This window comes from Gorilla gorilla, chromosome 3, assembly GCF_029281585.2.
Source record: "Gorilla gorilla gorilla isolate KB3781 chromosome 3, NHGRI_mGorGor1-v2.1_pri, whole genome shotgun sequence".
Taxonomy (NCBI): domain Eukaryota; kingdom Metazoa; phylum Chordata; class Mammalia; order Primates; family Hominidae; genus Gorilla; species Gorilla gorilla.
In genome coordinates this window covers 15,840,722-15,854,171 of record NC_073227.2, presented here as the reverse complement: position 1 = coordinate 15,854,171, position 13,450 = coordinate 15,840,722, and the positions used below count along the sequence as shown (strand labels likewise).

Genomic DNA, 13,450 nt, shown 5'->3' with positions numbered 1-13,450 from the left:
GGTGGTTTCATCACAGGAAAATTATTTAAACTCTGAGTCTCAGCTTCCTTGGCAGTAAAATGGGAATAGGGATACTTACCTTGCTGGGGTACTAGTGATCATTAAAAAGTAGGTTAAAGTTGTTGGAAGGGTCTAGCAGCAACTCTCATGTGACAGATGTTTGATTTTTTATCAGTCATCCCTTTTTTCCCTTGCTGGTGAGAGGACTCTCATCCTAATCATCCCCTACTGTCAGAGAATACCCATTGTAATTGTATTATTTGCCTGGCTGACACCATGATGTGGCCCAGCCCCAGTGAGATATTACTGGCCTCAGGCACTGCTGTGTGGATGGGAAGGGTCAGCATTTACACAAGCTCTTGGTAAAACACAAGCACTTGTATGGAGTCTGTTTATAGGTAACTGTGTGAGGGCTGTTATGTGTCCATGGATCAAGGCCAGGAGAAAGGATAAGGTTTGGGAGCCATGAAGTGTGAATCCTGATTTTGCCATTTATGAGCTTTATGATCTTGTAAAAATCACTACAGTTTTCTATGCCATTGAATTTCCTCATTTGTAAAATGGGAAGATAACCCTGATTTGAACTGGTGATGGTAGACCCCAGGGGCTGACACATGTTTTGGCAACTGGAGTGATAGAGGGCGAATCTCTCTATTGAACACCACACAGGGAACAAAACGTAAGACGTAATTTCAAATAAATGCTTCCTACATAAAGCAAACATGGGTTTTGTAATAAACAGCTTTGTGCAAAACACATTTATTTTTTAAAATTCCCTTTATAAAAATAGAATATGTAACACATACAAAACATAAGAGTAGAGAATCTGGCTGTCACCACACAGCCCATAGCTTATGCAGCAGAGGATGGGGTGTGGATTGCAGGGTGGGGGTCTCCTCCAGGGCCCTGGGGAGGTGGGGCTGAAAGAAGGAGTGTTTATCTCCTTGTGATATGGAAGAGAGTGGGCCATCTGGAAATTCATGAGACAAGATTAAACCGAGTCCCTGCAAGTTGGCATGTGCTAGGGGGTCTGTGCCTTCTGCATGTGCAATTTATATTTGCGAGTTGTGCATTATAAACACACAAACACCGGCAGGCAGGAGAAAATCATCCCTTCTGTCTTCAGATGCTCCCGCAGGTCTTTCCCTTGAGCTAGTCCATGCCCAAGGCCCTCATGGCCTTTTTGGCATTCAAAAAGTTCTTCTTTTTCCTGGGAGGAACGTGCAGTGAGATCTCCGGCTCCTTTGGATTTCTGAATATAAAGAGCTTCTCTCCTGTGTTTAATAGATCAATGGTTTCTGCCCCTACAATGGGTACAGGGGCCAGTTCGCCAATGGGCTCCAGTGACAGGTGTGGCCAACTTCCTTTTCCAGAGAATATCATCCTCTCTCTGAGAGGGAGACATGTCTTCTTTAATATGCTAAAGAAATAGCAAAAGATCAAATTCAATATTTTTGGCAATGTACCCTCTGGAGTGTTCTGAGTTCTCCAAGAGAATCCCTCCTTGGGTCCTGAATTCCCCAACCCAGTGCTATTTTAACGAAAGGTTATTTTCCCCCTTGGTCACCAGATTGCTGTAAAATTAGCTGAAGCCTGTAACAGTGGTGCGCTGTAGTCAACTCTTCCTGGCTCATGACCATTCCATTTTCAGGAGTTTTCTGTTTTGTTTGAGATGGAGTTTCGCTCTTGTTGCCCAGATGCAGTGCAATGGCACAACCTCGGCTCACTGCAACCTCCGCCTCCCAGGTTCAAGTGATTCTCCTGCCTCAGCCTCCTGAGTAACTGGGACGAAAGGCGGGTGCAACCATGCCCAGCTAATTTTTTTTAATAGAGATGGGGTTCCACCATGTTGGCCAGGATGGTCTTGGTCTCTTGACTTCATAATCCGCCCACGTCGGCCTCTCAAAGTGCTGGGATTACAGGCATGAGCCACCAAACCCGGCCCATTTTCAGGAGTTTTGCGAGCCCACTGTCATCATGTTATTAGTGTGACATCAGATCAGCCATGGTGGGAATATTTACACCATGGAAAATGGCAAATGCTACAAATCAGAAACCACTGCCCCCCTCCCCACCAGCCAATTGTTAAACATTTATGAGTACACCTATGAGCCTCACTCTAAAAGCAGGCTGATGAAACCTGGTTACAAAGCAACAGTTAGAAGTCAGGCAAAATGTGTTTGCCATAGAAGAGTGTGGCACACTTTGAGAATGTCCCATAAAAAGGTTGCTGGAATCCTAGCCATGGGCAGTCCAACCCCTGACTCCCAGGCTGCTCTTGATAATGATCGTGACCACCACCAAGAGCCCTATACATCCTGAAAGCCACAGCGCTCTCTCTGTGCCCAAGCGGGGCAGGACAAGGCCATGTCACTGGGGATGCACCTACTGCATGTCAATGGTAGGCTTGCTGACCCTCCCAGAAGGCATGTGGTAGATTCCACTCCATTGCCATCACCACTAATTACTGCCCTTGGAGCTACTAAGTCTGCACAAGGATTCAAACTCAGCTCTGTGTCTCCACCATAGGTCCATGGTGCCTCTAGGCAGAGCAAAGGCCCGCAGAGTGAGCCAGGACAGTGGGACCATCATGTCTCTTGATCTGTATCCACTCCACTTCTATTAGTGCAGCCTAGGAATGTTCCTAATGGAATATTTTAGAGTTCTATAGAATGAATTTAATTTTCTTTTTCTAGGATTGCATGTACTTCTCTTGGCCAATATCCTGATCTAACTTATCTGAGACTATATTATGATAACCAGGCTACTAATGGTTCCAAGCGTTTGATCATGAATAATCTATGAAGCTGGGTCTCAGCACCTTCAACTGAGCTCTGAGAAATTGTGGAAGGGGCAGGACTGAGGTAGACACGTCCCTTGAACAGCCACTGTTTCTGGAGTACACACTGATATCACTGTTTAACCCCTTATGAATCTACCTGATGTTGCTTTTTGTTTCCACATCTTCTCTAGCTGGAATCACAGAAGACATTGGACAATGGTTTGCAGCAATTTAAGACCACTCTGCCCCTCACTTCCCTCTGCTCTGTAGGTGTGTGATAGCCACAGCCAAGGAAAAAGGCATTGGGGTGAAGGTAAAGAGCGCAAGGCTGGAAGTTTAAGAAAATAAAGGGGGCAGTGAGGCAGCCCCACATCTCATGGCCACTGTTTACCAGCTGTTGGCCTGGGGCCTCTTCTGACCTCCCTGAGCTTCCATTTTATCATCCCCACTTTCTGGAAGGCTCAATGCAGCAAGACATGAAAGGGCTTTGTGAACAGTAGCTATAAGGAATTCTTCTAATTACATTCCATTAAAAATAGCCATTAGCTAAAATAAATACAGAATGTAAATGTTAATAAATGTTGAGAACATTCTCTCACTGCTAGCCACAAGCTCATCTTCAGCTTCTAAACTCAGCCCACTGAATAAAGATTTGTGGTCTTCAGGGTCACAAATCTTTGTCTGTTTGCAGCAACCTCCTTTCCTTGTCACCTCCTGCCTCCCCAGCCTGGCCCCCAGGCAGCTTAGCTCACCCCCTCCCCAGCTACATGAGCAGGTGCCCATCATTACCTCTGCTTCCTCTTGCGGGCCCACAGCATCTTTTCTAATCCTCTGCTTATCAGATCTCCTCGCAGTTTGCCGTCTAAGGCTTGCCACCAGCTCTGGTGTTTCCTGCAGGCAAGAAGGGAGTCTTATAGTTTCAAAAATGGAATCTTTGGCCAGGCACGGTGGCACATGCCTGTAATCCCAGCACTTTGGAAGGCAGAGGCAGGCAGATCACCTGAGGTCAGGAGTTCAAGACCAGCCTGGCCAACATGGTGAAACCCAGTCTCTACTAAAAAATACAAAAATTAGCAGGGCGTGGTAGTGGGCACCTGTAATCCCAGCTACTCCAGAGGCTGAGGCAGGAAGAATCGCTTGAACCCAGGAGGCGGAGGTTGCAGTGAGCTGAGATCACGCCATTGTACTCCAGCCTGGGCGACAGAGTGAGACTCCATCTCAAAAAAAAAAAAAAAAAAAAAAGAATAGAATCTTTAAGTGATGAGTAATCCTACCCATCTCTCAATGCCACCTTTGGTTGCCACTAGGAACCCCCATCCCCAGAGTGTTCACCATTTATTCTTTCACTCATTCACTGCACATCCATCAAACGCCTTCTGCAGCCTCATCAAGATGCAACCTCTGCCCTCAAGGGGCCAAGTCTACGGGATCACAGACAGAAGAAGGCTGACAGGTTGGGGGAGACATTTGAGCAAAGGGAGCCCTTGGGGCACTCACGAAGGAATGGGATCTGTGCACTGACTTACATACTGGCTGCCTCCCCCACTGGGATGAATGCTCTACGCAAGCAGGGCTTTGTCTCTTACCCTCCACGTAGCCCTAGTACCTAAGACAGAGGACACAGTGGGAGCTCCACAAGTGCTTTATGCATATACAAATACAGAAGTTGGGAAAGCACAGGCGAAGCCTGGAAGGTGGGCTAGGCAGGGAGCCCTAAAGCCATGAAGGTGCGTGGTCCTAGACTGAAGGAGAGGGCGTTGGAGAGTGTTGCCCGGGACAGTGGGAGGTGTCAAGTCAAGCCAATAAAGGATGTGCTAGACTCATTCCCCTGCCTTGGTGGCTCACACCTGCCCAGCTGGTGGTGGAGATGGAGCCTCTTCCACACTGGGCCAGGCAGGCCCTCTCCCAGGAGTCTAACTCCTGGAGCAGAGAAGGGCGGTCCTCTGAAGGCAGCACCCAAGAGGACGCCCCGAGTGCTTCCCTGGCCCTGCCCTTCCTGAGGCCTGAACACTGGCTCTTTCCTGAATTTTGACATGGCCCTCAATACACCCCATTCTTGCTTGGATTAATTATTCAGTTCCCATTGCTTGAAACCCAAGACTCATAACTGATGTAATGGCCGGATGCTAGCTGCTGGGGACACAAGAATAGTGTATGCCCTGCCCTCAGAGATTGGGTTAGTGGCCTGGGACTCCAGAGTCATCCAGGCTGCCTGGCCATGAGGCTGGGCAAAGAAAGGCCATGCTCATGCCCATGGTAACATTGACCTCAAGCCCTCTTGCCTCGTCCCAGCTTGGCCTGTCCATCTCTCCCCATTGGCCTCCCAAACTAAGCTGGCTGAAGGGGAAGCACCAAAAACAAGGTCCACAGGGGTGGTAGACATGCGGAAGTGGCCTGCCTGCAGCCACACACGTTCCTACTCCAGAGTCACCTTGAATACTTGCCACCTGCATGTCTGTGCAGGCAGGCAGGCAGCACACTGGGAAAACCAGGCTGTGAAACCTGGTTTTATTTTTAATATTATTAATAATAGTAATATGATTGGCTCCTAATATTCCATGGAGGAGCGTAGCATAGAGCATGTAACTGTCATCCTGTCACTGGACATTCCGTTTGGCAGAGATGGCCTCCTTCTGGCTCCCTCTTGTTCCTCTGACCAGCCCACACCCAGCCCTCTGACCACGCCAACAACCAGACCTCTGACCCCCTAACACCCAGCCAGCCCTCTGACCAGCCTACACTCAGCCCTCTGACCTCAGCCCCCTGACCGTGGCCAAACCCAGCCCTCTGACCTCAGCCCACAACCAGGCCTCTGACCATGCCCACACCCAGCCCTCTGACCATTTCCACACCCAGCCCTCTGACCTCGGCCCACACCCAGCCCCCTAACCGTTTCCACACCTAGCCCTCTGAACAGACTACACCCAGCCCTTTGACCTCACCCACATCCAGCCCCCTCACCTCAGCCCACAACAAGCCCTCTGACCTCAGTCCACATCCAGACCTCTGACCACGCCCACACCCAGCCCTCTGACCTCAGCCCACACCCAGCCCCCTGTTTCCACACCTAGCCCTCTGAGCAGACTACACCCAGCCCTTTGACCTCACCCACACCCAGCCCCCTCACCTCAGCCCACAACAAGCCCTCTGACCCCAGTCCACATCCAGCCCTCTGACCACACCCACAGCCAGCCCTCTGACCACGCCCACACCCAGCCCTCTGACCACGCCCACACCCAGCCCTCTGACTGAGGTCCACATCCCACTTCCTGACTATGCTGGGCCCCAAGGCCACTAGGAAGGCTCCTCGACACTGTGGCCTCCTGCCCACACCCGCAGCTGTTGTTCCCTCTTCCCCACCCTCCCCCTCACCCTGGTCAGACTCTACTCACCCTCAGCAGCACTTCTTGGATTTTGGGGTCAGATACTCTGATAAAAAGTATCTCTGATAAGGAAAACATTACCCCTTTTCTCAGGACAAATGCTATCTACACAGTCATGATGGTTCAGCAGGCTCTCGGGCTCCCAGATGCCCTCCTGGCCTCCTCTGCATCCTTGCTGAGGCTGTGAGCTCTGCAGCCTGGTGCAACGTTTTCATCCTGGCCATGGCTTTCCTTGCAGCCTCATTCCCCACCTACTCCATCCTCAAGGGGCACTGCTGGCTGCCCCCCAAACCCGCCTTACTCCACACCCCTTCCTGCCTTTCCCCATAAAGAGCCTTTACTGACCAAATTCACACCTGGGGCCCCATCCTAAAGGAGACTGTCTATGCAGAGTTACCCATAATTAAAAAAAAAATGGGCCCAAACTGAATGTCAAGTGACAGGATGACAGTTACATGCTCTATGCTACACCCCTTAGCATGAGGAGCCAGTAAAAATAATATCCACCTGTGCCACGTGTCAATAACATTGAAAGAATAAAATTTAAATGAATAACACTAGCAGGAAATATAATCTAAGTAATGGGATAAGAATTACATAGGGGGATGTTTGCATGAGCGTTAAAAGGTAAGGGGCAAAATCGCTTCTACTGTAAGATTCTGAAATGCAGAATGTAGCAAGGCTGTATCCACAGCGTGCTCACTCCACACTCAACACACAAATACACATATTTACATGCACAACACACTCACACATTTACATACCAACACACAAACACATGCTCCCACACTTGCAGACACACACTTATAAAACCCAGCAGAGAAACACATTCTGGAGGAAGAAATGTAACAGGATGCTAGCAGTCATTTTTCTAGGTGGTAAAACCATGGATATTTCTTTCTCTTCTTCCTCTTTTTATGCATTTTTTTTTACATTTTCTTTAATGGGCATGCATGAAATATTTATGGCTCTGGGTAAACTTATTTTCTTAAGATTCTATTTAAAAGATAAATTGGTAACAAAATTAAAAAGTATGGACAAAATACATGGGCCTCCCACGACCTCGAGGACTCATGGGGACCCTTCTGGACAGGGACGTGCCCCGGGAGGCAGCCCCTCCACGGCACTCACCTCCGCCTGCCCACGTCGACCTGCTCCACTCCGCCATCGCTCTCAGCTGCGTGGTCCGCATGTCTCTCGGTGGCCGAATCCAGCAGGGCCAGCAGCTGAGGCTGTGAGGCCGTGGGCAGTACCACACTCAGGAGCCGGCGAAGCGTGGCCCCGGGCACCATGGCCATCCTCGCCAGGTACGATGCCAGTCTCAGCTCCTACAGGAAACAATGGAGGGAGCTCAGACCCTCGCCGCCTCTCAACTTAAACCATCATTTTCAATTTATCACATTCTGAGGACATTCTGTCCTGGAGTGATAAATATTTCAGTAGCTTAGTCTGCAAAACACGTTCCCGAACTTTCAGAGCTGTCAAAAAAAACCTATTTGGTCAGCAACCTTGGCTCCCCAGGACACTTCTAAAGCCTCCGTCCATCCCATCCAACTGCTCTCAAGTCACTGGGGCAGTACCCAAATCCCCACAGCAAAAGCCCTGCAGCAGGGCGATTCAAAATGAATGTACTTTCTCCTCCTCCTCACATTCTGAGGCCATTAGGCACCAGGCGAGCAGTGCAGGCTCTGGAAACAACAGAAGTGTCCCTAAACCAGTGGACAATTGAAGACACTGTGCTATACCCATGCCACAGGATACCACTCTGCAGTCAGAAGAAAGAACTGGAAGGATCCCAGGGGCATTATGCCGAGTGGAAACAGCCAGTCTCCAAAGGTCACGTGCTGCGTGATTCCATGCATGTAACCACCTGGGCGTGATGAGACTTGGAACTGGAGAGCGGCAGTGGATGCCAGGTGTGGGGCAGGGGAGGTGGGTGTGGCCTTAAAGGGGCAGCCCAGGGTGGCCTTTGTGGTGGTTGACAGCTCTGTGTCTTGATGGTGGTGCTGCTGGTTACATGAATGTGCACAGGATAAAATGACAGAGAACTATACGTACATTTTATATCGATGTCAACTTCCTGGTTCTGATCTTGTCTGACAGGAACCATTGGGGAAAATTGAGTGAAACTCTCTGAAACACTATACTAGCTTTGTAACTTCTTGTGAATCTAAAATAACTTCAAAATTAAAAGTTTTGGCCAGGCATGGGGGCTCACATCTGTAATCCCAGCACTTTGGACAGCTGGAGAGGAAAAGAGGCCCAAGGACAGAGCTATTGGGTGCCCAAAGGCCATGAGAAGGGGCAGTGTCCAGCAAGGGGCCTGTGCAGGGGCAGCCAGGGGTGGGAGGGAACAAGTCCAGGTGCCGGAAGCCAAGGAGAGAACATGTTCAGAAGGGTGGGCTGGGGGTTCAGAGACCACAGAGAGGTCAGGAGACACAAACACAGGGACTCAACCCCTTGGAAACATGGGGTCGCTATGACCTTGGTAAGTGCTTTCAGTGAAGGCACGAGGAAAGGTGCCGTTCCAAATACCAAAGCTCCTTCAACATCCTGACGCTCCCCATCCATGGCCTCCCTCCACTGTCACACTGAAATACTTGTTCTTCCCTGACCGTCCTGCTCACCCAGGCCACTGAGCCCTTGCCCATGAGCTTCCTTCAGCCTAGAGTATATTTCTCCTAAGCTACTCTCTGTCTCTCTCCAGCGCATTCTTTTGGACTCTACATGAGTCTTCCCTGACCCCATCTTCTGGGTCAGGTGTCCCTCCTCTGATCTCACATTGGTTTTAACCAACTCTGCTGTGACTGTCCCATCTCTAGTGTGCCTCTGGAACTAGGCTCTTAGGATGAAGTCAGTGACACACGCTTCTCTGTCCCCAGCACTTAACCCCATTCCTGGAACAGAGAGAGTGACCAACAGACATTTGTTGGATAAACAGTGACTTCATAAACACCCTGCAGATTCACCTCTTCTTGAGGCAGGGTCTAAACCTTTATAGCTGGGATCCCACCAGTCAATATGGGGACAGGGCAGCTCATTGTCACAGCCCTTCCAGCTCCAGTGGTCCCTGATCAGTAATCCTCCAGACAAGTCAATTCACCAGGTCAAGTCTTACTAAAATTGGTGACACAAAAAGCATTCACATGGGTCAAGAGCTTTGAATCTGATGCCACATCTACAGACAGAAATGGACCACAAAGTGTGAAAAGGGAACACTTTTACACTGCTGGCAGGAATGTAAACTAGTTCAACCACTATGGAAAACAGTATGGAGGTTCCTTAAAGAACTAAAAGTAGAACTACCATTCGATCCAGCAATCCCACTGCTGGGTATATACCCAAGGAAAATAAGTTATTATATGAAAAAGACACATGGACATGCATGTTTATAGCAGCACGATTCACAACTGCAAAAATATGGAGCCAACCAAAGTGCCCATCAACCAACAAGTGAATAAAGAAAATGTGGTATATATACACCATAGAATACTACTCAGCCGTAATATGGAATGAAATAATGGCCTTTGCAGCAACTTGGATGGAGCTGGAGGCCATTATTCTAAGTGAAGAAACTCAGGAATGGAAAACCATATTTTGTATGTTCTCACTTATGAGGAGGAGCTAAGCTATGAGGATGCATAGGCATAAGAATGATAAAATGGACTTTGGGGACTCAGGGGGAAGAATGAAGGGGGATGAAGGATAAAAGAGTACACATTGGGCTGGGAGTGGTGGCTCACACCTGTAATCCCAGCACTTTGGGAGGCTGAGGCAGGCAGACTGCCTGAGGTCAGGAGTTTGAGACCAGTCTGGCCAACGTGGTGAAACCCCGTCTCTACTAAAAATACAAAAAAATTAGCCGGGCATAGTGGCATGTGCCTGTAATCCCAGCTACTCAGGAGGCCGAGGCAGGGGAATCGCTTGAACCAGGGAGGTGGAGGTTGCAGTGAGCCAAGATCGCGCCACTGCACTCCAGCCTGGGTGACAGAGTGAGACTCCACCTCAAAAGAAAAAAAAAAAAAAGACTATACATTGATACAATGTACACTGCTCAGGTGGTGGGTGCACCAAAATCTCAGAAATCACCAATGAAGAACTTATCCATGTGACCAAAAACCACCTGTCCCCAATTAAAATATAAAAAAAAATTAAAGAAATGGACCATAAAGCAACACAGGGACACAGCTCTCTCGGCAAAGGAGTGTGACAGAGAGGCCCAGAGTGGCCAGTGGACAGCCTCTCTCCCCACTTCCTCCCTGCTCCTCTCCACAGGATGAAGGAGCAGCAAGAGGAGTAAGGACAAAGAGAGAAATGGAGGACTGAGCTTCCCTGATGATTCTTTTCTCTAGTACAAAAAGAAAATGGCAAAATATGGGGCTTCCTCCAGACTGGATGTGCTGGTTCATTTTATGTGTCCATTTGGCTGGGCCACTGTGCCCAGATGTTCAGTTAAGCATTCCTCTTGTTGTTTCTGTGGGGGTGTTTTGGGATGAGATTAACATGTAAATTGGTGGACTCTGAGGGAAGTCGATGGCCTGCCATAATGTGGCTGGCCTCAGCCATCAGCTGAAGGCCTGGAGAGAACAAGAAGGCTGACCAGTCCTGAGCAGAAGACAATCCTTTCAGCAGATGGCCTTGGGATTCGAACTGCAACTCCTTCCTAAGTCTCCAGCCTGCAGGCCAGCCCTGCAGAATTTGGACTCATCAGCCTCCACAATCACGGCAGCTAATTCCTTTAATAAATCTCTTTCTCTACAGAGACGCATCCTATCAGTTCTGTTTCTCTGGAGGACTCTTATTAATACACAGGAGTTGGGAAGAAAGAAATTCAGCTGAGTAGATATTATTGGGCAGACTATACAAAGCACCAAGTTGGGGACAGAGAAAAACAACAATCCTACCTGGTCCCTGCTGCCCAGAGCTTCCGGTCTGGCAGTATTTATTCTGCATAGAGCCAATTCTTCAGCAGAGTGCTATTGTTTGAACATTTGTGTCTCTTCCAAAACTCATGTTGAAACTTAACCACAAATGCCACTGTTAGGAAGGGGGGCCTTCTGAAGGTGATGAGGTCATAAGGGCTCTGCCTTCAAGAATGGGATTAGTGTCTTATAAAAGGGCTCCAGGGAACTAGCTTAGCCCTTTTTGCCTTCCCATCCCCTCTGCCACATAAGGACCCGGCTTTCCTGTCCTCCAGAGGATGCAGCAACAATGCACCATCTTGGAAGCAGAGAGCAGTTCTCACCAGACACTGCATCTGCAGGTACCTTGATTTCGGACTTCCCAGCCTCCAGAATTATGAGAAAATTGATAAAGAATTTCTATTCTTTATAAATTATCCACTCTAGGAATTTTGTGTAGTAGCAGAAACAGACTGAGATGCATACAGAGTTCACAATTTAAAAGGGCCCACAATCTAGAAATGAACCTGGGTGAAATTCTGCTGGTGACACTGGCTTTCTGTGAAGTCTCAAAGTAACAAAGAAAAAGGTGGGGGAATCAAAGTTGAGAGTGGGAGATGGCTCAGTTATGCAGAGACAAAGGCTGGGGTGGTCATCTGCTTCAGACCCTTTACAGCCGGTTAGGAAGAGCAGAGTATGTGCATCACCAAGCTGGGCTGAATCCCAAGCCCCCCACGAGCAGTGGCGGGCCCTCATGCCCTCACCACCTCTCTTTGCCTCAGTCCCTTTATTCATAAAACAGGATAATACTGCCAGTTTCCCATCTTTCTGCAAGGATTAAATGAATAACAGGCATGGCAGGTGTTCAGGAAGCACCAGCTCCTCCCCTGCCCTGTTTGGACACTGTCACTCCAGTGCTAACACTGGCACCCTGTTTGGTACAGTCAACAGAATAATGACCCCTCCCCAAAATGTCCATGGTCCCATCCTGGGACCTGCGAAGATGTCACCTTACAAGGCGAAGGGTACTTTGCAAGTGGGAGTAAGGTCAGGGGCCTTGAGATAGGGTGGGAAAGTGGTTATCTTAGATTATCCAGGTGGTTCCAATATAATTACCATGTGGGTCCTTAAAAGCAGAGACCTTTCCTGCTGTGTTAGGTCAGAGAGAGATGTGACGAGGATGGAAGAAGGGCCAGAGAGATGCAATCTTGCTGGCTTTGAAGATGAAGAAAGGAGGCCATGAGCCAAGGAATGTAGGTGCCACTGGAAGCCAGGAATATCCCCTGGCTGGCAGCCAGCAAAGAAACAAGGACCTCAGTCCTACAACCACAATGGGCTGAACCCTGCCAATTACTTAAGTGAGCAGGAAACAGATTCTCCCCCTAAAGCTTCCGAAAGGCAGGCAAATCTGCCAACACCTTGATTTTTGCCTGGAGAAACCCATGTTGGATTTCTGACCTACAGAACTTTAAGGTAAGTTTGTAGGTGTGATAAGCTGCTGTTTGTGGTCATTTGTGACAGCAGTGAAAGGAAACGAATTCATTCAGGAAGCTGGGTGTGCCTGTGGATGCAGCCAGCTGGACGCCTAAAAGCGCCCTAACCCCTCCTTCCTGCTGACTCCCTTCTTAGAGGCTGGGGGGCAAAGTGACTCGCACCTCCCCTGCAGCTAGCAGGGCCCACGCGTCAGCTCTCAGGTTGCGAGGGGAATCTGCTGCAGGGACTTGGGGGCATTTGCTTCCTTGAAGAGAAAGAACAGGCATAATGGCAGTTCTTTGACCTCTTCCCTCCTTGCTCTGAAAGTTATTGCAGCTGGAACTGTGAGAAGGAACTGTGGAAAGAATCGCAGAACATGACCCTGATGTCACTGCATCAGCAAGCACCTCTCTGGAGTCATGTGGCTTGCATTCACCACTGTCTGAAGTTGTATTTCCTGCTACTTACAGACACCAGAAGCACAGGAAGCCCATCGCAGGATGCGTATAAAACCCGATCGGTAGCAGACAGTCAGGTACATGACTGCATAATGCTCCGTGCACAGCCTCAGGGCTCTGTATCAGGAAGGGAGGTGAGTCTGCAACTCTGGCCAAGGATGAGAAAGGTTGGCTGATCTCCACTCAGAGAGGTGTAGTGTGGGGTACAGTATCACTGATTGATGGCTCTGGCCCAGTTTTCTCTTACCCACTTTCTTCCCGGTACAACCTACTTTTTGTATATTAAACTTAGTTAAAGATCGAGAAGAAGGACAATATTTGGGTGCCTGCCAAATCACAGAAAACACATCGACTGGGGCACATGTGATTACGGTTGCGGTTGCTGCCATTAGCACTGACTGAGCATCCTCTGTGTGCTGGGCCCATGCTAGAGCTTCGCACACATCTGCTCTG

The 13,450-nt window shown here is 49.0% G+C and overlaps 1 protein-coding gene across 2 annotated transcripts in view; it reads right to left on the bottom strand.

Moving 5' to 3' along the window:
* Window positions 1-727: 727 nt before the first annotated feature.
* EVC2 (EvC ciliary complex subunit 2) overlaps window positions 728-13,450 on the bottom strand; it is a 146,901-nt gene continuing 134,178 nt past the window's right edge. For both annotated transcript variants that reach the window (XM_004038385.4, XM_004038384.5), the window contains exons 20-22: window positions 7,297-7,493; window positions 3,572-3,673; window positions 728-1,420 (exon numbers count right to left, since the gene is read on the bottom strand). In XM_004038385.4, coding sequence (XP_004038433.4) covers window positions 1,153-1,420; window positions 3,572-3,673; window positions 7,297-7,493 — 567 coding nt within the window. In that variant the 3' untranslated portion in view covers window positions 728-1,152. The remainder of the gene's footprint in view (window positions 1,421-3,571; window positions 3,674-7,296; window positions 7,494-13,450) is intronic.